The sequence below is a fragment of the Loxodonta africana genome, chromosome 8 (genome assembly GCF_030014295.1).
Source record: "Loxodonta africana isolate mLoxAfr1 chromosome 8, mLoxAfr1.hap2, whole genome shotgun sequence".
Classification (NCBI taxonomy): Eukaryota; Metazoa; Chordata; class Mammalia; order Proboscidea; family Elephantidae; genus Loxodonta; species Loxodonta africana.
This window is the reverse complement of record NC_087349.1, coordinates 65810601-65838403: the sequence shown is the minus strand read 5'-3', so window position 1 is coordinate 65838403 and position 27803 is coordinate 65810601. Positions and strand designations below refer to the sequence as shown.

The window sequence follows — 27803 nt, the reverse complement described above, 5'->3', positions numbered from 1 at the left end:
TTTTGTTTTAACTTAAATATTCCAGTACAAAATTATTGACTGTTTCCTCTTAGGCTTTGATGTATCCTCGATTAATAATATGTCTTTGAAAAACTAAATGCTTGATTTTCATTTCTAATATATTTTTCCAAGAAATGAGTTCATTTTTTTGTTTGCTTGTTTTTTGCAGAAACCTTAAAAAAAAAAAAAAAAAAATTTTTTTTTTTTTTTTCCAGTATATCCCAAAGCCTTTTAGACGTGGTTGTCTTATGGGACTTACAGCAGAGCAAAATCACTGTCATTGGGAACATTTCTTAGGCCCCAACTGACAGCCAGATATTTTGAGAAGTGTTTTATACATTTTATCAAACAGTAGTTCTTGTCCCCCGGTAGTTTATTATCTGAAATAGGCAGCATTGACATAGGCAAATATAAGGGCATGAAGAGAGCTTGACCAGCTTTTGAGAAAGTGTAGACAGTGTGGGCTGTGTGGAATTTACTCCCTGTTGATCTTCTAGCTAGAGGAGCCTCAGTGGAAAAGGTAGTACATGGGGTTTAAATGAATGAATAGTTGATATTTAAGAGGTTGATGTGATTGATTAGATGAATGGGGCATTAAGTAGCTCTTCCCAAAAGGATCCTAGCTGACAAGGGAGAGTAAAGTGGGGAAGTGAGTACAGTTGTCCCTTGGTATCCATGGGATAATTGGCTTCAGCACCCCGGCAGATACCAAAATCCGAGGATGCTCAAGTCACTTATATAAAACGGGGTAGTATTTGCATATAATGTAGGCATATCTTCCCATATACTTTAAATCATCTCTAGGTTACTTATAATACCTAACAAGGTAAATGCTATGTAAATAGTTGTTAATCCTTACCCTTAATGCTTTCTCAGTCTTTGCAAGCTCAAACAATGAGTGCTGGAGAGAGACTGAGGATCTGTGAGATGGCAGAAAGCTACAACAGGGTATGCCTACACACCATTTCATTTGCGTGGATTCAGCATAGAGCTGGGCTCCAGGCAAATGCAAGTTTTGTTTTTTGGAACTTTTTCTTTTTTTCCCAAATATTTTTTGATCTGTGGTTGCTTGAATCCACAAATGTGGGACCCCTGGATACGGAGGATCAACAAAATTTGGACAAAAGTAAGACTGTCATGCCACATCCACAGAACAACCAAGACCAAAGATGGTGGTGGAGTTTTTGAAACAACAAATAGAAAATTTGTGTGATATGGCTGTGGTTGAGAAATGAAAGAGATGTTAGATCAAACCTGGCAAAAAAAAAAAAAAATACAACAAGAACTTAAGGAGAAAAAAAGGCATGACCCGTAACCACACAAGCATAGTCTCAACTAGTAGTTAATATTACTATTGAAGGAAGTACTCCAAAACATTGATTTTAATTGCAGCGTTTATCTCTGGTGAAAATTATGAGCAATTTAAATTTTCAATACTGTTGTCTATTTTCTATGATAAGCATTTAACACTTTTATTATTATCATTTTTGTTGTTGTTAGTTGCCCTCAAGTTGAATCCAACTCATGGCAACCCCAAGTGGGCAGCATAGAACTGCTCAAGAAAATACTTGTTTTTTTTTTTAATCAGAAAGAAAAAAAAAAAAAACGTTTTAAAGGGAAATGTTAGTTTCAAAATGAATGAGTGGAGGATAGACTGAAGTTTGACTGTAAGATGTAAAGATTTGGGAGATGTGGTTAAAGGTTTAAGAAAAAAAAGTTTACTAAGAAACCAAATTTGTGGAAGGGAAAATTATACTAAAAACATTTACTCCAAGGTGATTTGTTTAAAAAGTCAGTTATACGGCTTTGTTTTTGACTGACTGTATCAAGGAGCCAGACCTGAAGATTTAACTGATGTTAATTTTAGTTGGCTCTTTGGTATTTACTTTGAGTATATTCTGTACAGAATCTACATCTGTGCAAATAACTAGCAGAACTTATAGGAAGGTTTGGAAGCCAGATAGAGAAAAACAAGAGAAAATGGAGAAACAAAACGGTTACCTTTACACAGAAACTGCCTGAATTGAAAATAAAAAAAGAATCAGAAGAAGAGGATTTGATGCTACACATGAATATGGACATTATACAGTACGTTTCCCCTGTGCAGTGGGGGGAGGTGGAAAGTCAAGAGCTCTGAGTTTTGTACCTGCCTCTGACACCGCCTCTGAAAACGTCCCCTGAACAAATGTACAGTTGGTAGATTAGATGCCCTAGATATCAGTTATCATACATATTAAGTGAGGAATTTGGCTCGATGGATTTTATGGTTCTTAATTTCAGTAAGACATTTAACGGGAAGTGGCGCCATTTTTGTGCAGACAAGATATAGAAGCATGGGCTGATTGGCAGCGCATGAGATGGATCTGACTTCTTTTCAATACACGTTTTCAGGGTAAAGACGGGTAAGCATCAATGTCTATCACAGAGCATGCTTACTGCCTAACGTATCCATGGATGGTTGACTGAGGAATAACCAACATGATAATCCAGATTCCAAGCATTTGTTCTGGTAGGAAGGATTGGGCCAAACTAGGATGAAATTTTTAAAAATTAAACATAAAGTCCTGTTGATGTTATTTTTTTAAGGCAACTGATTTACAGTAGACCTGAGATTACTTTGAAAAAAGACTAAGGTTAAAGGTTTTATTATCCACAAATTCAGTTTGATCAGGAATGTGATGTTGGTATCAGAAAAACACAGGGTACAATAACAGTTATTCAGTATTAATGAACTTTGACAGATAGGAGCCTCACGTCAGACAAAAATTCCAAGACTAAACATCACTGAAAAAAAAAAAAAAACCCATTGCTGTTGAGTCGATTCTGACTGATATCGACCCTATAGGACAGAGTAGAACTGCCCCATAGAGTTTCCAAGTTGCAGCTAGGGGATTTGAACTGCTGACCTTGTGGTTAGCAGCTGAATTCTTAACCACTACACCACCAGGTCTTCTCAACATCACTAAACCTCTATAAATGTCATCGGGCTTGGCTAGATTCTGTTCCATTTGGATGGAATCATTATTTTCTTTTAGAAATCTTTTGATTCGGCGAAAATTCTTTAAGTATTAGAAACTTGTGAATGAATTGATCATTAGGTATTGAAAAGAGACGTGACTTCACATTCAGCTTACCCAGAACACAATATGTCTTATGTTTTTCATCACAATGTTATATTTCTGGGCACTGTCATCAATCCTCAGGGCCTTCCTGTGGCATTATTTGGCACCAGACATTATTTGTTTTAGGAGCTAATTGTTCTTCACACAGCTCTTAAATGTGTCAGAATTATTGTAAATATTTAAAACTTTAGAACAAGCATCTATTAATGTTTCGTAAGCCCAGGGGTGGGGAACAGTATGTGAATAAACTTGAGGAGGAACGCATGAGCCTCCTGAAGAGTTATATAATTTTTTATGTATGCATGATTTTTTTCTGGGGAAGAGTTCAAAGCTTTCATCAGATTCTCAAAAAAGAAACAAAAACAAACCAACCTCCCACATCATGTATAAAATTTGTCTACTTCCCTGGGTGTAAACAAAGAAGCGTCCTGGTTTTTGCTGCTCATCTTTAGCTGAGACCAGAGTGCTGATCCTCCTTGAAATGCCAGTGACTTGCCACCACTGGGGTTTACAAAGGCAGTGCTACAAAGATGTTTGAATAGAAGTCTCACCATTAAAATAAATTGGAACTCCCCCTCCTTTCTCATGCCATACAACAAAACTACTTTTTTGTTTTTTAATAAAATTTAGATTTATTACTTGCAGAATTGGGGTTATTTTTTCTGTTCACCTTTCAACTTGTGAGTACAAATTTGTTCTTCTTTAGGAATATTTTGTTCTGAGGTAAGTTCCAGCGAAGCTTGATCTTCTCAATGGGATATGTGTTTCATGTGGTTTTTCTTCCTTTTCCAACACACAGGGTGCCAAAGCATGCTTTCTGCGGGACATTCCTTTCTCGGCCATCTACTTCCCGTGCTATGCTCATGTGAAGGCTTCCCTTGCAAATGAAGATGGGCACATTAGCCCAGGAAGCCTGCTCGTAGCTGGCGCTATAGCTGGTGAGTGTCCCTCACGGGCTTCTGTCACTTCCCCACCAGCCACCCGTCTCCCCGCATCCCTATTCTACTGCCCTGGAATTTTTTTGCTAATAGTTTTTCACAGATACTTATGAGTTGTTTAGGGATTGCTTTGAATAGCTACTGAAAAGAAAGGGGAGGAAGTTAGTCTTACTTTGGCAGATTAGATTATTGGACAATCTTAATTTCTTAATTCTAAAAATGGCTCATTAAAAACTGGCTCATTTTATAATATTGTTGGAGTCCAATTCAAGTTGCATATCATTTCATGGTTTCACTTCATAGTATAAAAATTGTAACCGTTTCACCAGATGTAAATGTTTGTACCTAGATACAAAATGGTGCATAAAAGTTTTTCCATAACTTAAGCAATAGTTATTATCATTTAGGAAAAAGAAATGTAGTAGAGCCAGAAATGACTTGGACCCATTAGAGGAACCTGTTTCCTCTTAGGTATATAAGGTTATATAGGAGGTGTGTGTGTGTGTGTGTGCGTGTGTGTGTGTTAATTAGATCACACATACATATGATTGCCTTCTTGTTTTCAGTGCTACAGTAAAAATATCAATAGGAAAAAAAAAATAGATATGTAGGTTGGCTTTTACACCCCAATTTGAATCCCTAGAGGAAATTTGATTATAGTCAACAGGGATCAGTTCATTCTTTGATAGTCTTCCTTGTCCGGAGAACTTAAAGGGAATTGAACAATCTGGCTTAATGCTGCAGGTGGTAAAAAGCACTTAAGGAGTTAACCGGCCCTACGGCAGTCATGGGATGACTGGGTCTGAACATTTTTTATGTAGGTGTTGTTCTCATCGGATACGTGGCCAGAGTCCGAGCTCTTGCCCAAGACAGTAGTGAGAACAGAAGTTGTTTGCTGTTTTGTGGGTTCCCATGTCTGGGCTTTGGCCCGAGGAACCCTTGGAAGTAGGAACACATGTGGGGTGGTGTTAGGTGCTGTCCAGTGAGTCAATTCTGACTCAGCAACCATCAGAACAGAACATTACCCAGTCCTGTGCCATCCTCACAACCATTGTTATGTTTGAGCCCATTGTTACAGCCACTGTGTCAATCCATCTCTTGAGGGTCTTCCTCTTTTTCTCTGACCCTTTACTTTACGAAGCATGATATCCTTCTCCAGGGACTGGTCCCTCCTGATAACACATCCAAAGTATGTGAGACCAAGTCTTGCCATCCTTGCTTCCAAGGAGCATTCCAGCTGTGCTTTTTCCAAGACAAATTTGTTCATCCTTCTGGCAATCCATGGTATATTCAATATTCTTCGCCAACACTGTAATTCAAAGGCATGAATTTACTTTTTCGGCCTTCCTTATTCATTGTTCAGCTTTCACATGTATATGAAGTGATTGAAAATACCAAGGCTTGAGTCAGGCATACCTTCATCCTCAAAGTGACGTCTTTTGCAGCAAATTTGCCCCATGAAATACATCCTTTGATTTCTTGACTGCTGATTATGGATCCAAGTAAAATGAAATCCTTGACAACTTAAATCTTTTGTCCTTTTATCATGATGTTGCTTATTGGTCCAGTCATGAGGATTTTTGTTTTCTTTATGTTGAGGTATAACTCATACTGAAGGCTGTAGTCTTTGATCTTTATCAATAAGTGCTTCAAGTCCTCTTCAAGCAAGAGAACTTTCAGCAAGCAAGGGTCTGAAATAAATCTGTGTATCAAAGGTTGTTAATGAGTCTTCCTTCAATCCCAATGCCATGTTCTTTTTCATATAGTCCAGCTTCTCAGATTATTTGCTCAGCATACAGATTCAATCAGCAGGGTGAAAGGATTAACCCTTACACACACGTTTTCTGACTTTAAACCATGCAGTATCCCCTTGGTCACTTCAAACAGCTGCTTCTTGGTCTATGTGCAGGTTCCTCATGAGCACAATTAAGTGTTCTGGAATTCCCATTCTTCATAATGTTATCCACAATTTGTTACAATCCACATAGTGGAACGCCTTTGCATAGTCAATAAAACATAGATAAACATCTTTCTGGTATTTTCTGCTTTCAGCCAAGATCCATCTAACATCAGCAATGACATCCCTTATTCCACATCTTCTCCTGAATCTGGCTTGAATTTCTGGCTGTTCCCTATCGATGTACTGCTCTAACCACTTTTGAATGACTTTCAGCAAAATTCCACTTTTGTGTGATATTAATGTTATTGTTCAATAATTTCTGCATTTTGTTGGAACCCATGTGGTTTGTGTTTAATTCTTTGCTAATCCCTTTTCTTCAAAGGCAGCGGTATTGGGATATGAGACAGAGTTGATTTTTCGTAGCTGTTCAGGGACCCTGACTGTATGGGTAGCATTGAGTCAGAGCACTCTTCCTACTTCAAGAAATCATGATTTCAAAACTAGAACATGGAATCCCTAGTTTTAATCTCAGCTTGGCCATTGACTCACACTGCCTCTTACATATAGTCATAATAACATTTTTTTGAACCAAAAGTTATAATTTACTTCAAATTTCTTACTTGAGCCAAGGTAGGACCTAATGAGGAGACACTCTAGTCAAGAGTCAGAACTAACACACCTTGTACTAGTTGTGTGACCTTGGGCAAGTTACTTAACCTTTCCTAATCCTCAACATTCTCATCTATAAATAGAGATAATAATTATACTTATGTAGCAGGTAGTTGTGAGGTTCAAATGAGAGCACCCATGTGAAGGGCTTAGCATAGTGCCTAGCATATAGTAATGCTCAATAAATGTTAGCCAATATTACGTTGAATCCGAAAGAATCTGTAAATCACTCCAAAAATCAATTGTGAGATCAGAAGATAAGGTTTAGGACTCAGATTCTGCCTTATTTTCTTCACATCACAAAAATACAGGTGTAACTCTTCCCTTGGATATGAGTAGGTCAGGAGGAGGTAGGTACCCCAAAGTGATTTGAACACCAGGTAGGAGTTTTCTTAGGTAGTCTATGCTACCAGAGCTGTAGAAATTACTGGTGGGCCTTTTCCTCATTTAAGAATTTTTTTTTCCTTTTTCTTTTTTGTTTGTGTATGTGTGTATGGTTATGGAGGTGCTTCTGCTCACTATAACATATTTGGAAAGTACAGGCAAGAGTAAATAAAATATTATCCAATATTTCAGTGCTCTAAGATAATCATTGTTTAACATTTCTGCTAATTTTTTCTCTTTGGATAGTTTTTAACATACTTGTGATCAAACCGCTTATATGTTTTTCACTGAATATTGTGCCTTAAGCATCGTTATTATATATCACAGCAAAACGGTTAATGGCATGTCCTGTAGGGCCGTGCCCAGGTTAAATCCCAGGTTCCCCACTCAGAACTGTGTAACCTACAGGTTATTTACCCCCTCCCTACGTGTTTTCCATTTATATGCAGGTGATAATAGTCTTAGTTCCACAAAATTATTATAGGATTAAATGAGTTCTAAAAGTGTTCAAAAATATTCAGTAGTCACACTAATTTTATTGTATGTCATTTAAAATTTGTAAGTATAGCTTTTAATTCCTACATACTTATCTAATCCTCAGTCTCAAATACTTAAATCTTTTCCCAAAAATTTTACTAAAGGGTATTGTAAAGAACATTTTTGAACATAAAAGTTTTCACCTATTCTGGATCATTTTCTTTGGAGAAATGAGTGCATTAGCTGGTAAAAAGTATGATTACTTTTAATACTATTCTTCTTTTTTATATTTTACTTATTCATTTTATTATTATTGTACTTAAATGAAGGTTTACAGAACAAACTAGCTTCTCATTAAACAATTAGCGCACGTATTGCTTTGTGACATTGGTTACCAACCCCACAACATGTCAACACTCTCCACTTCTCAACCTTGGGTTCCCTGTTACCAGCTTTCCTGTCCCCTCCTGCCTTCTAGTCTTTGCCCCTGAGCTGGTGTGCCACTTTAGTCTCATTTTGTTTTACCGGCCTGTCTAATCTTTGGCTGAAGGGTGAATCTCAGGAGTGAGTTCATTACTGAGCTAAAATTAGGGTGCCTGGGGGCCATGTTCTCAGGGTTTCTCCAGTCTCTGTCAGGCCAGTAAGTCTGGTCTTTTTTTGTGAGTTAGAATTTTGTTTTATATTTCTCTCCAGCTCTGTCTGGGACCCTCTATTGTGATCCTTGTCAGAGCAGTCGGTGTTGGTAGCTGGGCACCATCTAGTTGTGCTGGACTCAGTGTGGTGGAGGCTGTAGTACTTGTGGTCCATCAGTCATTTGGACTAATCTTTCCCTTGTGTCTTTGGTTTTATTCATTCTCTCTTGCTCCAGACAGGGTGAGACCAGTGGAGTATCTTAGATGGCCGCTCACAAGCTTTTAAGAACCCAGATGCTACTCACCGTAGTAGAATGTAGAGCATTTTCTTTATAAACTATGTTATGCCAGTTGAGCTAAATGTTCCTGTCACATTATTCTTGACAGAGGTGGCTGAATGGACATGGAAATACAGGGTGGAGAGAAGGAGTGTGCTGTCTCATTAGGGGGAGAGCAACTAAGAGTATATAGCAAGATGTATATAAATTTTTGTATGAGAGACTGACTTGATTTGTAAACTTTCACTTAAAGCACAATAAAAAAATTTTTAAAAAATGTTTAAACTAGTTTATATCTCCATGCTACTGTTATATAACCCTTACAGCTCTCCTGTTCTCTTTCATCACCATTTGTCAGTTGTCAGACTGTGGGGGCTGGTGTATTGCTGTTATGCTGGAAGCTATGCCACAGGTATTTCAAATATTAGCAGAGTCTCCCATGGTGGATGAATTTTAGGAGAGCTTCCAGACAAAGACAGACTAGGAAGAAGGACCTGGTGATCTACTTCTGAAAAAAAATCAACCAGTGAAGACCTTGTGGTTGACAGCAGAAAATTGTCGGATAGACTACCAGAAGATGAGCCCCTCAGATTGGAAGGCACTCAAAATATGACTTGGGAAGAGCTGCCTCCTCAAAGTGGAGTCAACTTTAATGATATGGAAGGAGTAAAGCTTTTGGGACCTTCGTTTCCTGATGTGGCACGACTCAAAATGAGAAGAAACAGCTGCAAACATCCATTACACAGTGGCTACAACAATGGGTTCAAACATAGCAACAATTGTGAGGATGGTGCAGGAGTGGGCAGTGTTTCATTCTGTTATGCATAAGGTCCCTATGAGGCGGAACTGACTCAACAGCACCTAATAACAGCAACAACATGGTCTCTCAGAGTTGTTTTCCAGATACCTTCTATGTTAGTTATCCATTGCTGCATAAGAAAATACCCTAAAACCTGCCAGCTTAAAACATTGTTATCTCACACAGTCTGTGGGTCAGGCAGCAGTTGTGGGTCAGGAGCAACTTAACTGGGTAATTCTGAGGATACAAAGATGTCAGCCAGGGCTCTAAAAGGCTCGACAAGGATTGGAGGATCTGCTTTCAAGGTGGCTCAATCCAATGGATATTGGTGGAGGCCTCAGTTCCTTGCCACGTGAGGCCTTCCTGAGTGTCCTCATGACAAGGCAGCTGGCTTCCCCCAGAGCAAGATCTGAGAGGAAGAAAGCAAGACAGAAGCCACATGTCTTTTATGACCCAGCCTCAGAACCCACCCTCCTTCATTTCCCCACTATTCTGTTGGTTACACACATCAGCACTATTTAATGTGAAAGAGGACTACACAAAGATAGGAATACCAAGATGTTTTCAAAGAAAATTATTGAGGGCCGATTTGGAAGCTAACTACACACTTACTACAGATCATTTTACTTTCATTTTATCATTTATCTTCTCCCTAGTTTTCTCCTTCCCTGTTGAGTAGGAAAATATGAGTCACAATATGTTATAGTGTTTTTATCTTCAAGGAGTGGATCAGCTACAAAGTTTGATGGCCTTGTATATTCCCCAGTGTACATGGATAGACTAGATCACGAGAACTAAGCTACCTTCTTAATTTAATAACAATATCAGAAGCAAGCAACAAGTGTCATAACTACAATTTTTATTAAAGTTAGGCATAATGCAAAGATGCTTTATAATAAGCAAAACTCTGTATCTAGTGAGAAGAAGTTAACTGATACGATTTGAGGAAGCAGTTCAACTAGCTGCTGAGTACAGAACCTTGCTGGCATGCTCAGCCAGAGAGCTAAAGTCAAAGTGAACATGTTGAAAAAGGCAAGAAGACTTTTTGTTCAGAAGTGTGTCCAACATGACACCATCAAGAAAGGACAGTGAACAAAAGAAGGCACCAAACCTGCATTGGTTGTTGGATAGAAGATGGATCAGACCCCCACATTCCCATTGTGGGTATCAGTGAAAGCCAAGGCAATTCCTAGGGAGAGTATACTAATAGAATATGTGGAGAACTCCAGGAATTATATCCCAGGACAGCAGTGATCTTTGTTGTCATTAAGAGAAAGGAAAAAAGCTTATTTCAAAAATGCCATAGTGAATAGTAGATAGCCATGACCTTACTTATTATTTGACAAAAATGTCTCAAGACTATTTTTTTGCACTTCATTTAAATTAATCTTACACTACATATATGTATATATGAAGAGTCCTCTTATAAATTTATAAATGAAATAGATCTGTGATTAAGTAAATATGATCATGCTTTCTACATTTTGATAGTAATTTCAGTTATTCAATAAGCCTATCTCACTTTTTCTCTTTACAAGAATTTGATTAGACTTGAAGTTAGACTGTTTTAGTAACATGCAGCTTTTTAATAGAAGTGATTGTGGCATTTCAAAACCTACAGAATATTTTTTTTTTGTCTTTTTGCATTTTATATATCTTTTTATAAACTGGGAATATCTTTAAATACTGGGAGCATCTCCACTGTTTTGCTGAATAGACTAACCTATACTTGAATTTGTGTTCAACTGGCCTAAGTGCCTCACCATGTCAGAAGGTTAGGGCTGAAGCAGGGACCCTGAAATTAAGAAACTATATTATAATTCTCTGTAATTAACATGCTGCTTTTTAATCAATGCAGGACATTTCAGTATGATTTATTGGCAATATCAAATAAGGGATATCTAACACCACATTTTGTAGAATGATCTATCATATCACATGCTTTTAACTGTCAGAGTGATATGGGAACAAGTTAAAGTGTAGTGCAGGCCTTGCCCTTGAATTAGTTAACTTAGAGTAAGTTGTAATCCAGGAATATCTTTAAAAGCTGTCAGCCCACAGATACAGAAATATTATACATGTGCTCATAATGGTGCTTTTGCAAAGGTATTAGAAGGGTTAATTTAGAAGTTCTCTTGGCACAAAATTTTTAATTATGTGGACATAAAGCTTAAGATAATTTAAAACATGCTTAGAGCCTTAAACAAACAAACAAGTAATGGATTGGATCAAGGTAATAGAGGAAACATACTCATCCATCTCTCCTCTCCTGCCAAATACCTTAAAATATTGGAAAATACATTTTAAAAAATTCCTTATTGGCATTAAGAAATGTTAGCACCTGCCCTCAGCGGACCAAAATTGTAAGGAGTTACTTACTGACAGGAAACAGAACCATACTGGCTCTGAAACTGGACTGAAAGAGGACCCATGGCCCAAAGCCTTGGCAGGAGAACTGCTTCTAATGTAAAGCGGAACTAAAGAATTTTAACCTCTGAGTGAATGAATAGAAAGCCTAGAAAGGGGGTAGAGGTTTTACAGTAAACCATTAACATTAGTTAAAGAACTATATTTAATACAGGAGGCCTGGTTTGGCCTCTCCTCTTCTACTTTTATGTGGAGCCTCAGGCAACCTTTGACTCCAGGCTAAAAGCCCAGAACTGTATTCTAAAGAAAGGGCACATGCCTGGACAGGACAAGTGTAGGAATTGAAAGAAAGCAGGACAGGGTTTAAGGTAATTGAGACCTGTACCACAGATACTAAGGTCCCTGGGTTGCCAAAGGGTTTACATGGACTGCTAACATAAAGATTGGTGGTTGAAACCCACCTACCCAGCAGTGCCGCAGAAGAAAATCCTGGTGACCTGCTTACGTAATGATTACAGCCAAGTAAAGCCTATTGAGCAGTTCTACTCTATAACACATGGAGTTGCCATGAGTTAGAATCTACTCAACAGCAAAAGGTTTGATTTTGTTGTTGTTGTTTTTGACCACATATACAGAAACAATTAAAAAAGTTCTTACCATGCTCTTCCAAGAGAGAAATAAATTCTTCTAACTCCAGAATGAAGCTCTCTATAATAGATTAAATAGTATCCCTTCAAAATTCATGTCGACCCAGAATCTCAGAATGGATCTGTATTTGTAAGTAGGGTTCTTACAGGTGCAACTGAGTGAAATGAGGTCATACTGGATTAGAGCGTGCCCTAAATCCAATGACAGGTTTCTTTATAAGAAGAGGAAAACACATAGACAGGTACAGAGATAAGAAAGCAATGTAAAAATGGAGGCAAGGCAGAGGCGGAGCCAACATGGCGCTACAGAGAGAAGCATCACTCTGTCCATGCACAGCAAAGACATGAAAAACTAAGTAAAACAGAGACATATGTCAATCCTGGAGCTTTAAGCATCAAATGAAGAGACAAAGAACTCAGCCAAGCATCGAAAAGAGTAAGATACTGTTTTTGTTTGTTTATTTTCTTTTCCTTTTCACCACTTGGAAGCCCCTTCTACCTGAGCTGTACTGCATGGCTTGGGAGCCCCATCCCTGACCTTTGCAGCCACTAGTGGGATCCCCGGGGGCATTGTTTTTTCTTTTTTCCATTTTGTCTTTCTTCATTTCTCAGTTTCTCATCTCTCTATATTTACCGTCTTTTCCTGTCTCCTGAATACCTGGCACTGTGTTACATCTCTGCCCCTTCTAGCCAGGCTGTACTACACGACCTGGGAGCCACTTCCCTGGTCTGTGCAGCCATACTGATAGAATCCCTGGGGACTTTTTTTTTTTTTTTCCTCCATTTCTGGCTTCTCGACTCTGCATTCCAATGGCAAGCTCCCTTAGCACACTTTTTTTTTGTTTTTGTTTTTGCTCCTGTTTCTCTCTCCTCTCTTCTTCCCCATACCCATCTTAGCTCCACACATCACAGCCTCTCCCCTCCTTCTTGCCTACCTGCACTGTGCGCTAAACATTACACACCCGAACAGCACAGGCATGGTCCACCAGAACCTGTCTTGCACTGACTCCCAGCCCACCCTGTCAGCCCTAGTACCTGCTACAAACAACCTATACCAGCCCCTCCCCTTCAGTTGGTCCTTACCTGCTGCACTGTAGCTGAGCAACTGGCCCTGCCCCTTGAACAAGGAGGTGAAAAGTATCATGCCCACAAATGAGCAAACAACAATGTGCAGCCTGCCTGCTCAGACATAACCAAATAAAACAGAAAAGCAGGACAAAACAAACAAATCTAAAATCAATAAGCGAATAACTACGGAATGTCCTGAAGACAGCAGACAATAGCAAAACGTATAAAAAAACAGGACAGGATGGTTCCAGTAGGCATCCAAAATAAAACACCAGGTGACTCCCCAGTAGAAGAAAAGGCACTAGAACTACCTGATAGGAAATTCAAATCTCTTAATATGTAGCGGTATCCAAGAGATGAAGCAAAAAGCAGACAAAAGTGAGGAAAAAATAGACAAATTCGTGGAAAATACAGAACAAAAATGGAAGAATTCAGGAAAATAATACAGGAACAAAATGCCAAAATAAATAAACAACTAGGAATCATACAAAAACAACAGTTAGAAATCCAAAAAAAAACAAGATTTCAGAAATGGACAGTGTCATAGAAGGGCTGAGGAGCAGGTTTGAAACAATGAAAGACAAGATCAGTGAAGTTGAAGACAAGCACTTGGTACAACTTTGAGGAAAAATCAGAAAAAAAGAATGAAGAAAAATGAAGAAGCCCTGAGGATTATGTGGGATACAATCAAAAGCAAAAATTTGCATGTGAGCAGAGTTCCAAAACAGGTGGAGAAAATGGAAAACACAGGGATCATTGAAGAATTGCTGATGGAAAACTCCCCTAATATCATGAAAGGTGAAAAGTTGACCATCCAAGAAGTTCAATGAACTTCATATAGGGTAGACCCCAAAAGAAAATCAGCAAGTCATATTATAATCACACCTAACCAAAGACACAGAAAGAATCCCGAGAACAGCTCGAGAAAAACAAAAAGTCACGTACAGAGGGGAAACAATAAGACTAAGCTCTGATTATTCAGCAGAAATCATGCAGGCAAGAAGGCAATGGAATGACATATATAAAACCTTGAAAGAAAAAAATTGCCAACCAAGAATAATATATCCTGCAAAACTCTTACTCAAATGTGATGATGAAATTAGGACATCTCCAGATAAAAAGGAATTAAAGGAGTATGTAAAAACCAGACAAAACTTACAAGAATTATTAAATGGGCTCCTTCGGTCTGAGAACAAGCAACATCAAACCACAGCTTGAATCTAGGACGTAAGATCGTACCAGCCAGATACCAACCTAGGAAATGAACTCTCAAGGACTGTCCAAAACCAAAAGAATTATAGGAGGGAACCAGAGAGTTTAATCTGTAAATGACAACAATGTCAGAACAATAAATGAGGGAATAAATGGTATTGGTATAGTACTTCCTAATGGAGAGGAAGGCAAGATGAGACCAAATAATAATAGACTGGTTTGAACCTAGGAAGATAAGGATAAATTTCAAGGTAACCACAAAGAAAGTTAACAAACCTACTCATCAATATAAAGAAGAAAAACAAAGTCTCACTACAAACAAGATCTACAAAAACAAAAGAAATGAAAAAAAAATCTACATACAGAAGAAATTCAGCACAGTAGAGTAAAAAGAACAAAGAAAATGTCAGTACCACAAAATGACAGCAATAAACTCAAATCTATCAATAGTTACACTGACTATAAATAGCTTAAATGCCCCCATAGGCAGAGAGTGACAGAATGGATTTAAAAAACAGGACTCATCAATATACCATCTACAAGAGACCCACCTTAGAAATAAAGACGTAAATTTATTAAAAATCAAAGGATGGAAAAAAAATACATCAAACAGCTACCAAAAAAGAGCAGCAGTGGCAATATTAATCTCAGATAAAATAAAATAAAAAATTTGTTTTAAAGTCAGACAAAAAGACAAAGAAGGGTGCTGTATAACGATTAAAGGGATGATCCATCATGAAGACATAATGGTAATATACATCTGTAGACCCAATGACAGGGCCCCAAAATACATAAAACAAACTCTAACAGCACTGAAAAGAGAGATTGACAGTTCCACAGTAATAGTAGGAGACTTCAACACACCACTCTCGGTAAGGGATAGAACATTTAGAAAGAAACTCAACAAAGATACAGAAGAGCTAAAGGGCATGATCACCCAACTTGACCTCAGAGACATATATAGAACACTCCACCCAACAGCTGCAAAGTATACATTCTTTTCCAGCACACATGGAATGTTCTCCAGAATAGACCACTTCTTAGGCCACAGAGCAACCCTCAACAAAATCCAAAACATTGAGATAATACGAACTACCTTCTCTGACCACAATGCCATCAAAGTAGAAATTTAACAACAGGAATAAACCAAAAAAACCAAACCCGTTGCCATCAAGTTGATCCCAACTCGTAGCAACCTTATAGGACAGAGTAGAACTGCCCCATAGAGTTTCCAAGGAGCGCCTGGTGGATTCGAACTGCCAACCCTTTGGTTAGCAGCCATAGCACTTAACCACTATGCCACAGGGTTTCCAAACAACAGGAATAGCAAGGGAAAAAAATTCTTTTCCTGTACATGGAAACTGAATAACACCTGCTTAAAGACCAACTGGTAATAGAAGAAATCAGACATGGAATCAAAAAAATGCCTAGAATCAAATGAGAATGAAAACACATCAAAACCTTTGAGACGCAACAAAGGCAGTCCTCAGAGGTCAATTTATAGCACTAGATGCACACATCAAAAAAGAAAAAAGGGACAAAATCAAAACATTAGCTACAAAACTCAAACAAATAGGAAGAGAACAGCAAAAGAAGCCCACAGACACCAAAAGAAAGGAAATAATAAAGATCAGAGCATAAATCAATGAAATAGAGAATAGAAAAGCAATAGAAACAATCAATACAACCAAAAGTTGGTTCTTTGAAAGGAACAACAAAATCGACAAACCACTGACCAAATTGTCAAAAGACAAATAGAAGATGCAAATAACCCAAATAAGAAATGAAATGGGGGACATTACAACAGATACAACTGAAGTAAAAAGGATCATAACATAGAATTATGTAAACCTATACTCCAAAAAATTTGAAGACCCAGCAGAAATGAACAAATTTGTAGAAACACACTACCCAGACTAACGCAAAATGATGCTGGAAATCTGAACAGACCCTTAACGAGACGAAATTGAAAAGGTAATAAAAAAAGAAAACTCATCTAAAAAAGCCATAGCCCACATGGCTTCACTGGATAATTCTACCAAACATTCAGCAACGAGCTTACACCAGTACTACTCAGATTATTTCAGAACATAGAAAAGGAAGCGATACTTCTGAATTCATTCCATGAAGCCAGCATAACTCTGATACCAAAACCAGGCAAAGACACCACAAAAAAAGAAACTTACAGACCAATATTTCTCATGAATATGGATGCAAAAATTCTCAACAAAATTCTAGCTAATAGAATTCATCGTATCAAAAACGTAATATACCACGACCAAGTAGGATTGATACCAGGTATGCAAGGATAGTTCAACATTAGAAAATCAATCAATGTAATACACCACATAAATAAATAGAAAGAAAAGAATCACATGATCATCTCAAATCGATGCAGAAAGGCATTTGACAAAGTCCAACACCCATTCCTGTTAAAAACTCTCAATAAAACAGGTATAGAAGGGACGTTTCTCAACATAATAAAGGGCATCTATGCAAAACCAATAGCCAACGTCATTGTTAATGGAGAGAGGCTGAAAACAGTCCCATTGACAACAGGAACAAGACAAAGATGCCCTTTATCACCACTTCTGTTTAACATTGTGCTGGAAATCCTAGCTAGAGCAGTAAGGCAAGAAAAAGAAATAAAGGGACTCCAGATTGGTAATGAAGAAGTTAAACTGTCCCTATTTATGGATGATATGATACTATACCTAGAAAACCCAAAAGACTCCATGAGAAAACTACTGGAACTAATAGATTCAGCAGAGTAGCAAGATACAAGATAAGCATACAAAAATTAGTTGGATTCCTATATACCAATAAAGAGAATGATGAAAAGGAAATCAAGAAATAGCACCTAAAAAAGTAAAATACTTAGGAATAAATTTAATCAGGGACGTAAAAGACCTGTAGGAATAAAACTACAAAACACTACTGCAAGAAACCAAAAGACATCTACAGAAATGGAAAAACATACCATGCTTATGGATAGGTAGACTCAACATTGTGAAAGTGACAATTCTACCCAAAGCAATTTGCAAATACAGTGCAATCCAAATCCAAATACCAACAACATGCTTTAAAGAGATGAAGAAACTAATCATTAACTTTATATGGAAAGGGAAGAAGCCCCAGATAAGTAAAGCACTATTGAAGAAGAAGAATAAAATAGGAGTACTCGTACTACCTGACCTCAGAATCTACTGTACAGCTTTGGTAGCCAAAACAGCCTGGTACTGGCACAACGACAGATACATGGACCAGTGGAACAGAATTGAGAACCTGGATTTAAATCCATTCACCTGTGGTCACCTGATCTTTGACAAGGGCCCAAGTCCATCAAATAGGGAAAAGACAGACTTTTTAACAAATGGTACTGGCAAAACTGAATGTCCATCTGCAAAAAAATGAAACAGGACCCATACCTCACATCATACACAAAAACTAATTGAAAATGTGTCAAAGATCTAAGCATAAAGCCAAAAACTGTAAAGTTCGTAGAAGAAAAAATAGAATCAATGCTAGAGGCCCTAATACATGACATTAACAGGATACAAACCATAACGAACAACACACAAACTCCAGAAGATAAGCTAGATAACCAAAAGAGTAAAAAGAGAACCTACAGATGGGGGGGGTGGGAATTGGCTATTACAAATCAAAGGTCTAATCTCTAAAATCTACAGGAAAATCCAACACCTCTACAACAAAAAGACAAATAATCCAGTTATAAAGTGAGCAAAGGAAATGAACAGACATTTCACCAAAGAAGACATTCAAGGGGCTAACAGGCACATGAGGAAATGCTCGTGATCACTAGCCATTAGAAAAATGCAAATCAAAACCACAGTGAGACACCATCTCACCCCAGCATTACTGGTACGAATCAAAAAAAACAGGAAATGACAAATGTTGGAGAGGCTGCGGGGATATCAGAACTCTTATCCTCTGCTGGTGGGAATGCAAAATGATACAACCATTTTGGAAAACAATACGGCACTTCCTTAGAAAGCTAGAAATAGAAATCCTATATGATCCAGCCAACCAAAGCGTTGGCAGTTTGAATCCGCCAGGCGCTCCTTGGAAACTCTATGGGGCAGTTCTACTCTGTCCTATAGGGTCGCTATGAGTCGGAATCGACTCGACGGCACCAGGTTTGGGTTTTTTTTTTTTGGTTTTTATGTGATCCATCAACCCCCACTCCTAGGAATATATCCTAGAGAAATAAGAGTTGTCACACGAATGGACAGATACACACTCACGTTCATTGCAGCATTGTTCACAATAGCAAAAAGTTGGAAACAACCTAAATGCCCATCAACAGATGAATGGATAAACAAACTATGGTACATACACACAATGGGGTATATTATGCAATGATAAAGAACAATGATGAATCTGCCAAGCATCTCATTACATGGATGAATCTGGAGGACATTTTGCTAAGTGAAATAAGTCAAGCAAAGAAGGACAAGTATTGTATGAGACTACTAATGTAAAAACTCATGAAAAGATTTACACACAAAAAGAAACAATCTTTGATGGATACGAGGGAGGGAAGAGGTGGAGATAGAAAAACAGTAAATAGGCAATAGATAAGTGGTAACTTTGCTGAAGGGCACTTTTTTTTTTTGGTGAAGGGTAAGACAGTGCACAATACTGGGGAAGCCAGCACAACTGGTACAGGTCAGCATCATGGAAGCTCCATAGACATATCCAAACTCTGTGAGGGACCAAATTGCTGAGCTGAGGTATGTGGGGACCATGGTCTCGGGGAACACCTAGCTCAATTGGTGTAACATAGTCTGTAAAGAAAATGTTCTACATTCTACTTTGGTGAGTAGCTTCTGGGGTCTTAAAAACCTGTGAGCTGAGCGGCTGTCTCAGATACGCCACTGGTCTTACTCCATCGAGAGCAAGGGAGAATGAGAAAAACTAAAGACTCAAGGGAAAGAATAGTCCAGAGGACTAATGGACTACATCTACCATGGCTTCCACCAGACTGAGTCCAGTACAACTAGATAGTACCTTGTTACCACCACCGACTGCTCTGACAGGGATCACAATAGAGGGTCCTGGACAGAGCTGGAGAAAAATGTAGAACAAAATTCTAACTCACAAAAAAAGACCACACTTACTGGTCTGACAGAGACTGGAGAAACCCCAAGAGTATAGCCCCAGACACCCTCATTTTAGCTCAGAAATGAAGTCACTCTTGTGGTTCACCCTTCAACCAAAGATTAGACAGGCTCATAAAACAAAACGAGACTAAAAGGGGCAAGGACTGGAAGGCAGGAGGGGAGAGGAAAGTTGGTAACAGGGAACCCAAGGTTCAGAAGGCTAGAGTGTTGACATTTCGTGGGTTGGTAACCAAAGTTACAAAACAATATGTGTACTAACTGTTTAATGAGAAGCTAGTTTGTTCTGTAAACCTTCACCTAAAGTACAGTTAAAAAAAAAAAAAGGAGACAGGAATTGCAGTTATCTAGGTTAATTTAGGTGAATTCTGGGTGGTGCAGTTTACGTGCTGGGCTGGTAATTGAAAGGTTGAAGGTTCGAATCCACACAGAGGTGCCTTAGAAGAATAACCTGGCAATCTACTTCTGAAAAATCAGCCATTAAAAACTGTATGGAACCATATGCACACCTGTGTTCATTGCAGCACTATTCACACTAGCTAAAAGGTGGAAACAACCAAAGTTCCTATCAGCAGATTAACAGGTAAAGAAAATGTGGTCCATACATCCAGTGGAATACTACACAGCCATAATGAAAAGATTAGATCCCAAAACATCTTACAATGTAGATGAACCTGGAGGGCATTATGCTGAGCAAAATAAGTCCAAGAACAAATATCGTATGGTCTCACTTTCATAAAGTGACAAAAATAGGTATATATACAGAGACCAACATTCATTTGTGGTTACCGGGGGTGGGGTTGGGAATCTCTAGATAGTAGTCACTTTTTATTTATGGTGATGGGACAAGTAGCACCAAATCTGGATGAAGTATGCACAGCTTAACCAAGGTAACTGATGCCAGTAAGTCATACACAAGAAATAGGATGTTTTGGTAAATGCTATGTTATATATAATTTTACAACAAAGACAAAAACCAAATGTATATATTTATGTTTAATATACATATTAAAATGAATAGGGATCACAGATACTGATACTTCTTAAACATGACCAGTCACCTCACAGGATTGGTTTTCTTGGTTTGAAGACTTACGGTCATAGTCTCATGGGACAGCATAGTCAATTGGCATAATATAATTCATAAAGTTTATGTTCTATTCTACATCCTTGTTTGGTGAGTAGCATCTGAGATCTTAAAAGCTTGTGAGCAGCCATCTAAGATACAACTGTTGGTCTCTACTTGGCTGGAAGAAAAGAGAAAGAAGAAAACCCATGATTCAGAGAAGGAACTAGTCTCAGGACTAATTACATGAATCACACCCTCCTCTACCCCAAGACTAGAAGAACTAGATGGTGCCCAGCTACCACTACCGAATGTTCAATCAGGGCCACAATAGATGAATCCTGATAGAAAGAGAGAAAAAAATGTGGAACAGAATTTCAAATTCTTAAAAAATCCAGACTTACTGGACCAATTGAGACTGGAGGAATCCTTGACTATTGCCCTAAGATACTCTTTAAACCTTGAAACTATCCCCTGAAGTTAACCTTTTAGCTAAATAGCAAGTTAGCTCATAAAAGTAAGGTGACACCTGTGAGTACTGCATCCCTTTAAAACATCATCTATTGGAGCCCAAATGGTCAACAATTACTCTAAAGCATAAACGAAAAAGTTGGGGTACAGTTGTTGTTAGGTGCCGTCAAGTCAGTTCCAACTCATAGCGACCCTGTGTACCACAGAACAGATATAGTAAGACTAAGCTAATGGGAACAGAACAACTGGAACAAAAGTAATGATGATGTTGACCCAGTGTGAAGAATGTAGCCAGTGTCACTGACCAATATGTGTAGAAATTCTTGAATGGGAACCTGTTTGGCTGTGTACACTTTCGCCAAAAATACAATAAAATATTTAAAACAAAAAGACCCTATGGAGCACAGTTCTACTCTGATACACATGGGGTGGCCATGTGTTGGAATCTACTCTCCGGCAACTTGTTTCGGTTAATTTAGCAAGACAAGGAATACCTGGGACCACCAGAAACTCATGAAAAACAATAAGGAAACAAGACCAGGAAAATACACCTTCAGGTATGACTCAGCCTCAGTTCTCATTACTTCTCCATTAGTTTTCATAAAGCATCTGCTCCTCTACTTATTAGATACAAAGGTTCATATATTTATATGATTTTTGGATCAAGGTTAAGAGTTTTTCAAATTCCCTTTGATCCTTATCCATATTATCTACTTGATGTGCCTGTCAGCTTCTAAGAGAAGCTTGATAAAGTTTCTCGTTGGCAGTGAGAAGTATCGTGCTCTCTTCACAATGCCCCCTATATCTCCAGCACATCTGATTTCCCAGTTGCCGCGGAGTCAGCCCCGACCCGTGGCAACCCCATGTATGTGAAAGAACTGCTCCATAGGGTTTTCTTTTCTTTTTTTTTTTGAATATTTTATTGTGTTTTAGGTGAAAGTTTACACAACAAATTAGATTCCCATTCAACAATTAATACCCAGATTGTTCTGTAACATTGGTTACAGTGCCTGAAATGTGTCAGCACTGTCACCATTTCCACCCACCTGCCCCATTTCCATCCATCCAGTTCTCCTGCCCCTTCTTGCCTTTTCATCTTTGCTTTTGGGTAAATGTTGACAGTTTGATCTCCTATGGTTGATTATTTAAAGGAACACATTTCTCCGGGGTGTTATCCGTTTATTTCATAGGCCAGTCTCTTTGGCCAAAAGGTGTCCTCCAGGAGTGGCTTCCATACAAGTTAATCCGCAGGGTTTTCAATGGCTGATTTTTCAAAAGTGGATTGCCAGGCCTTTCTTCTGAGACTCCTCTGAGTAGACCCAAACCTCTAACCTTTCAGTTAGTAGCTGAGTGTGTTTATGGTTGTGCCATCCAGGGACCTCCCTCTTGTTTTTAGAAATAGAGAAAACTCAGACTACTTGACCAGCTTTGGAAGACAAACATGATCAGGCAAACTTCCTAGGAGTCTCTCCAACCCTGCCCCGGAAAATCAGCACATTTCTGGTGAACAAGCTCTTTCCAGTGTCTGCTTCCTTGCTGTCCTTGCTCTGGAGCAGCCCAGTGCTGTTCTCCAGGTTAAGTTAGCAATCCCCACACCGACATCTCCTTCCTCCTCTGGGGTACCCAGTTCCTCCTAGACTTTAACAACCATCAACTTAGGAGGGGTGGAAGCTGGAAATGGAGATGATAAGAGGCATGTTCAGGTCACCATATTGCCGACATCATCCAGAACACTGCTTGGTTTTGCCAGACACATTCCTTCTGCCATTTTTATTCCTCTAATTTAATTAGTATGTTTCCCCTCTCCTCATCATCTGCCCTGTATTTTGTCTTCTCTCTTTTTTCATGATAAGGAAATGTTTATGAAAACCACCCTTACTAAAGGAAACTCTTTTATACATTTCATTCATTGTATTTCTTTCACAGTCCCACTCTGACAGGCCTGCCCACTGTTGTGAGGAGGATTTTATCGTCTGTATAAAACAGACTGTCTTGCTAATAAACTCTTTCTAAAGTAGGAAATAAAACAATATTAGTAGTGTGAACACAGTGGGTTTCTAAGCATTTTTCCTGTTTCCTTCCATTATGTTGGAGGATAAATTCCTGGCTCCAAGTTAAAATAATCCCTCCAAACTAATAGGAAATTCAGTATGACTTATTCAGTGAAGTGTTGGAAATAAAGTGAGCTTTTCACATGTAAAATTGTGATGCATTTTATAAAAAGTGTTACTTAAGATTAGTTTGAGAAGCTAGGTAAAGACGGAAAAGGAAGAGATACTACTTTAGTGATACAAATGCAAGCAGGTAGTGTGCAGATTGCTCACACACACACATACACACACACTCCCTGTAACTTTAAAGCTGTCTGTTAGAAGGATGAGATGGTAGTTGCTAGCCAGACCATGTTGGTTTGGACAGAAATTCTTACAGAATTATTAAGCCTTAAAAAAAGCAAAGGAGATTTATGCATCTGCATTTGACCAATTTGGTTTGGAATAGATTCATAATGGAAAAGTAATAAAACCATAAGAGACAGTGTCTTCTGAGTACAGTCTCGCTTTTAAAAAATCTAAACATGGTCTGCCCCATTTTGGATGAAATGACTGTAGAAAAATTTCCCATTGGTAATTTTGGTAGGATTTTCTTCTTGTTGTTGTTTCTTTTTCATTGATTATTAGCCAGTATAAACTTTAAGTTTTCTGTCAAATATTTTTTCTGGAGATGTCAGTCTCAGGAAGAAGGAATCCTAAAGTGTTATCTGTGGGAGTCTGCGTCTTCCCTTCTTGTTACCCCTACTACACACACACACACACAGTGGCACACAGTGTTGGTTCAGCTATCAGTAAAGTCTTTTTCCTGTGGAACTGGAGAGGTATGGATTGTTGTTTTTTGTTTTTTTTTCCTGAGGGGGTGGGGTGGTTAAGTGTGAGAGAAGGCTCTCCCTGTGACTGCCAGCAGCCACAGAAAGGCATGAAGAGGAAACGCATAACAAGCATCACCTCTAAAACATTGGAACTAATAACTTTGCGAGTTTCTGATTTCAACAGGGAAAAAAAAAACTGCTCCATGTATTCTCAACTGCTTCCAGTCATGTGGTTGTTGTTAGGTGCCCTTAAGTCGATTTCGACTTACAACAACCCCATGTGACAGAGTTGAACTGCCCCACCGGGTTTTTAGGCTGTAATCTTTACAGGAACAGATCACCAGGCCTTTCTCTCTTGAAGCAGCTCTGTAAATTCAAACTGCCAGCCTTTAAGTGGGCCACCAGGGCTCTTGCTGCAGTGATGGCGTTGATAAATAAATCCTTAGGGATATAAACATAACAAATGAACATTAGGTGCTTGAGGAAAGGGTTGGTGGGGAGTGTGCGTAAGTGTGCTGGAGTGTTTGTCACTCCAGGCAAGATATTCATGGCTGGGTGCCCCATATAGGACAGTGAAATAGCTATTTTATTTCATTTGATTCTTAACTTTCTTTCCCCGACCAGCAGTTCAAAGCACAGTTATTTTTATATAGTGAGAATGTATGTGACCAGACTGAGCTGGTGCTGTGTCTTTCCTGCAGGTATGCCTGCGGCATCTTTAGTGACCCCTGCTGATGTTATCAAGACGAGATTACAGGTGGCTGCCCGGGCTGGCCAAACCACTTACAGCGGAGTTATAGACTGCTTTAGAAAGATACTGCGGGAAGAAGGCCCAAAAGCTTTGTGGAAAGGAGCTGGTGGTATGGAAATAATTTGTTCTTAACTAACCATTTGGTATCATAAATTTTTTAGAAATCTAATTGTATTTGTTATTTCCCCTTTTATTCTGAAGCTCGCGTATTTCGATCCTCACCCCAGTTTGGTGTGACTTTGCTGACTTATGAATTGTTACAGCAATGGTTCTACATTGACTTTGGGGGAATGTGAGTATCATCCTAAATCTGAATTTCTGCTGCTCCATTGTGACTGAGAAAGGCGCATCAACCTATAAGATAGAAAAGATTTGTGAAAACATTAGAAACATGTTAATAAGCTCATTTCAAAGAAAAACCCACAAGTGACTAAAATTGAACAATGCCTTTGTTTTGTTTAACAGTTTTGGTAAGTTGTTTGTACCAAGTTAAAAAATAATAATAAAAGAAAACAAAACTGAGATTCTCACTCTTTTCTCTTCCTTTAGAAAACCCGTAGGATCGGAGCCAGTTCCTAAATCCAGGATCACATTGCCTGCTCCCAGTCCTGATCACGTTGGGGGCTACAAATTGGCAGTTGCAACTTTTGCAGGGATTGAAAACAAATTTGGACTTTACCTACCTCTCTTCAAGCCAGCAGCATCTACCTCAAAAGTTATCAGCGGAGGCCCGTAGGAGGCCCAGCAGCAGGAATTGCTGTAGCATTGTTGTTACAACAGTCAAGAACACCTCACCTTGGATTTAAGCAATGTCTCATCCCTTTTACTTCCATCTCTTGTTTAAATTCTAGTTGAGGCTTTTTATAAAGCGAAATCATTCATTTTCTGTGTTTTCTTAACCAGATCATTGTGAAATTATTTATAATTATTCTTCGGGCCTTAGCCTTGTATCTGACATGTGTTAGAATTTGGTCAACACTGCATGATTTGAGGAAAGGAGCAAATAGGAATAGAAATTCAGGCCGTTCTCCTTGGACTGGGATTAGAATCCCAAACAGGCTCCTGAAAGGCAATCATGGTGCTTAGAGCAAAGTGTTTCTTGTATGTTTAAACTGGTAGTAAGCTGAGTACATATTTATAAAAGTAAAAAACACTGGAAGAAATGAAAAAATTATCAGAAATAACCAGCCTGGCTTCAAATCTTATACACACACAAGTTCTGTCTCTGGATTATATTATGAAGCTTTTATGTGAAACATGTTTTTTTGTAATGAAAACCACATTGAAGATGTTTAGTAATCGTATTCTGTTACTGGTACCAAGGCTGCTAGGGAAAAGTCTTTGTGCTTTAGGGAAGTACTTTTGGCATTTTATTATATTGACTTAGAAACTGGTGGATGCAGCACTTCTCCTGGATGTGCTAAATTTGGGTAACTGTCCCTGTGATGCATATATGTCTATTATTGCCTATTTCAATAGACACTGTAGAAGAAATGTATTACCCTATTGCAGATACCTGCCCTAATCCCCCTCCTCATAACTGGTACCCATTTGCTATTAAAATCTACTTTATCTTGAATCATGTAAGACAAATATATTCTAATGTAAGTTTTTATTTAATTTCAGGTGCCTTGCATAATGTTCAGAGGCTCATGTGTTTGTGAAGGTGGAAATAAACTTTTTAAAGTCACTAAATTGTTTGCTATTGTGCATGTCATATGGTGAATGACTAACAATTATCATTATTGGATTCCATGTTTTGTCTTGAGTGGGTTTTATTCACACTGGCATGGATATATGCTCATAATCTTTCAAGGTAATGTGTACCCTCATTTTCAATATACCATGATTCAGAGTGAATAAGGGAAACTACATTTAACCTAAAGTAATATAAAGATTCATTGGAAGTTGGACATGAAAACACGTATGATGTGGCAGTGTAAATGTTTTCTCACCGTCTCTGGCTCTTGCTCACACCAAAACCATATAACATAGTAATCTGACATAAGCTAATATTTGGTCAGCACTCTAAGTTAAGAGCTCCGCTGCTAACCAAAAGGTCGGCAGTTCAAATCCACCAGCCGCTCCTTGGAAACCTTGTGGGGCAGTTCTACTCTGTCCTATAGGGTCGCTATGAGTCGGAATCAACTCGATGGCAATAGGTATAATTATTTGGAGAAATAAGCTAGTCTTGAACAGAATTTAGGACTCTTCTTCTTAATGCTCCTGAAGAGGCTACTCATCAATCTATTGGTAGTCAGTATGGATAAACATCACATCTCTCATTTTGTTGTATTGTTGTGGCTTGAGTGTTGCTGTGATGCTGGAAGCTATGCCACCGGTATTTCAAATATGAGCAGGGTCACCCATGGTTAATAAATTGGCCAGTGAAAACCTTATGAATAGCAGCAGAACATTGTCTGATACAGTGCCGGAAGATGAGTCCCTTAGGTTGGAAGGCAATCAAAATAGGACTGAGGAAGAGCTGCCTCAGAGTCAACCTTAATGACGTGGATGGAGTAAAGCTTTTGGAACCTTCATTTGCTGATGTGGCAGGACTCAGAGGAAACACCTACAAACATCCATTACACAGTGGCTGCAACAACAGACTCAAACATAGCATCGATTGTGAGCATGATGCAGGAGTGGGAGGTGTTTCACCCTGTTGGGCATGGAGTCACTATGAGTGGGAACTGACTCCATGGCACCTAACAACAATACGAATGAACATTCTGTGTCACCAAAATTCCTTCCATAGGAGAGCTATTGAGAAGACAGTCTCTGTGTTGTTGTATGACATTGAAAGTAACACTTTGGAATTGGAAAGAATTAAATCTCTGGTTTTTATATTTTTTATCTGAACAAAATTTTTGTTATCTTCAGCAGAATGGGACGAATATATGCATGGCTTCTTCCATGTCTGTTTGGCAAAAACCGATGAGGCAGTCCCATTCCCATTCAATGTGTTAAGTGACAGAAGCCTCTAACTACAAAAAAATATCTAAATTTTCCTCTTAC

General features: G+C 38.6%; 1 protein-coding gene across 2 annotated transcripts in view; it reads left to right on the top strand.

Moving 5' to 3' along the window:
• SLC25A13 (solute carrier family 25 member 13) overlaps positions 1 to 26480 on the top strand; it is a 240578-nt gene extending 214098 nt beyond the window's left edge. For both annotated transcript variants that reach the window (XM_010587255.2, XM_064289997.1), the window contains 4 exons: positions 3922 to 4060; positions 24736 to 24894; positions 24987 to 25077; positions 25335 to 26480. In XM_010587255.2, coding sequence (XP_010585557.1) covers positions 3922 to 4060; positions 24736 to 24894; positions 24987 to 25077; positions 25335 to 25521 — 576 coding nt within the window. In that variant the 3' untranslated portion in view covers positions 25522 to 26480. The remainder of the gene's footprint in view (positions 1 to 3921; positions 4061 to 24735; positions 24895 to 24986; positions 25078 to 25334) is intronic.
• Positions 26481 to 27803: the final 1323 nt, after the last annotated feature.